At 70.0% G+C, this 1,421-nt stretch overlaps 1 protein-coding gene across 1 annotated transcript in view; it reads right to left on the minus strand.

Annotated features, from left to right (window-relative positions):
• LOC122193589 (nuclear receptor subfamily 4 group A member 1-like) overlaps positions 1 to 805 on the minus strand; it is a 2,058-nt gene extending 1,253 nt beyond the window's left edge. Inside the window, exon 1 of the mRNA XM_042894438.1 lies at positions 4 to 805. Within this exon, the coding sequence (XP_042750372.1) occupies positions 4 to 759 (756 nt within the window). The 5' untranslated portion in view covers positions 760 to 805. The remainder of the gene's footprint in view (positions 1 to 3) is intronic.
• Positions 806 to 1,421: the final 616 nt, after the last annotated feature.

Here is a 1,421-nt window from a genome sequence, read left to right on the forward strand (position 1 = left end):
CACCTTGAAGAAGCCTTTGCAGCCCTCGCAGGTTCGCACTCCGTAGTGCTGACACGACGCGTTGTCCCCACAGACGGCGCAGCGCCCCTCAGCCGCTCCGGGGCCGCGGGTTTTGGGGGCGGGGGGCAGCGGGGGTCCCTCCAGCAACGGCGACGTTGGGGTGAGGGGTAACCCAGGGAAAGCCCCAGCCGCTCCGTGGGGCAGAGCGAAGGGATCCGCGTCCATCAGGCGGGGGTCCTTCGGGGAGCCGACGGGGTTGGGGGGCGCGAAGAAGAATTGGGGCTGAGCACCGCCGCCCTTCACCGCCTCGCCCCACTGCCGCCCCCCGTCGTAACCGGGAGAATAGGGCCCGAAGGAGCCGTCCCAGCCCGGAGCCTGGGGAGCGGGGAAGTTCGGAGACGGGACGGAGCAGGGGCTGCCGTAACAGTCCGACCCGCTGGAGGAGGACGAGGAGGACGAGGAGGAGGACGAGAGGGTCTCCTCGTGCTGCCCGAAGGCCGCGGGGTAGCAGCCGTACACCTGCAGCTCCTCCAGCCTGAAGTGCTGCCCGCCGGCCGGCAGCTGGCACAGAAAGGCGTCCAACTCCCCGGCGTAGCTCTCCATAAAGGTGCTGAAGCTGGGCAGAGCCGGAGCGGCGGTGGGGTCGGCGCCGGGCACTTCCATGGGGTAGCGGCCGCCCTCCGGACTCAGCAGTTCGGACGGGCAGCGATCGCAGGGGCCGGTGGTGGCTGCGCCATATTGCGCCTGGATGCAGGGCATGGCTGCGGGGAGAGCCGGGCGTCAGCGGGGAACGGGGCTGGGGGGACCGACCACCCCGGGGGGGACCGACAAACAGCGCCGGGGGGGACCCGTGTGCCCAGCGATGGAGAGGGGACGCTGGGCAGTGGGGGACCCCATTTGTGCGCCCACCCCTGTGCCACCCCAAGGGCCACCATCCAGGGATGGAGAGGGGACGCTGGACACCCGCAGAGCCCGGTGCTGCACCCATCGCGGTGCCATCCCAAGGACCAGGGATGGAGAGGGGACGTCGGGCACTTGGGATCCCTTTGGTGCGCCCGTCCCGGTGCCACCCACAGGACGGAGCAGCCGAGGGATGGGTTGGGGTGGATCGAGAGCCACTCCGGGCACACGGTGGCCCCCTGGCAAGTGGCCGGAGGCGCGGAGCCACTCGGTGCCACCTCTGTCCCCACAAAAGGTCACCGTGCAGCCAATAGGCGCAAAGGACATTCCCCAAAACGCTGGGTTAGCAAAGCGGCCGAAAGGGAAGGAGGGAGGAATGCGGGAGGGCGGATTCCCGAACCCCGACGTGACCGAGAGAAGGCAGAGAACCGAACCAGGAATGGGAGCCGGGACGGGGATGCAGCACCGACCCGTTTCCCGCATGGAGCCGAGCGGGGATCCGGAACGGGGCGGGTTGGGGG

This window comes from Lagopus leucura, unplaced genomic scaffold (assembly GCF_019238085.1).
Source record: "Lagopus leucura isolate 7727_CA_CO unplaced genomic scaffold, USGS_WTPT01 31539-0_obj-0_obj, whole genome shotgun sequence".
In the NCBI taxonomy this organism is placed as follows: domain Eukaryota; kingdom Metazoa; phylum Chordata; class Aves; order Galliformes; family Phasianidae; genus Lagopus; species Lagopus leucura.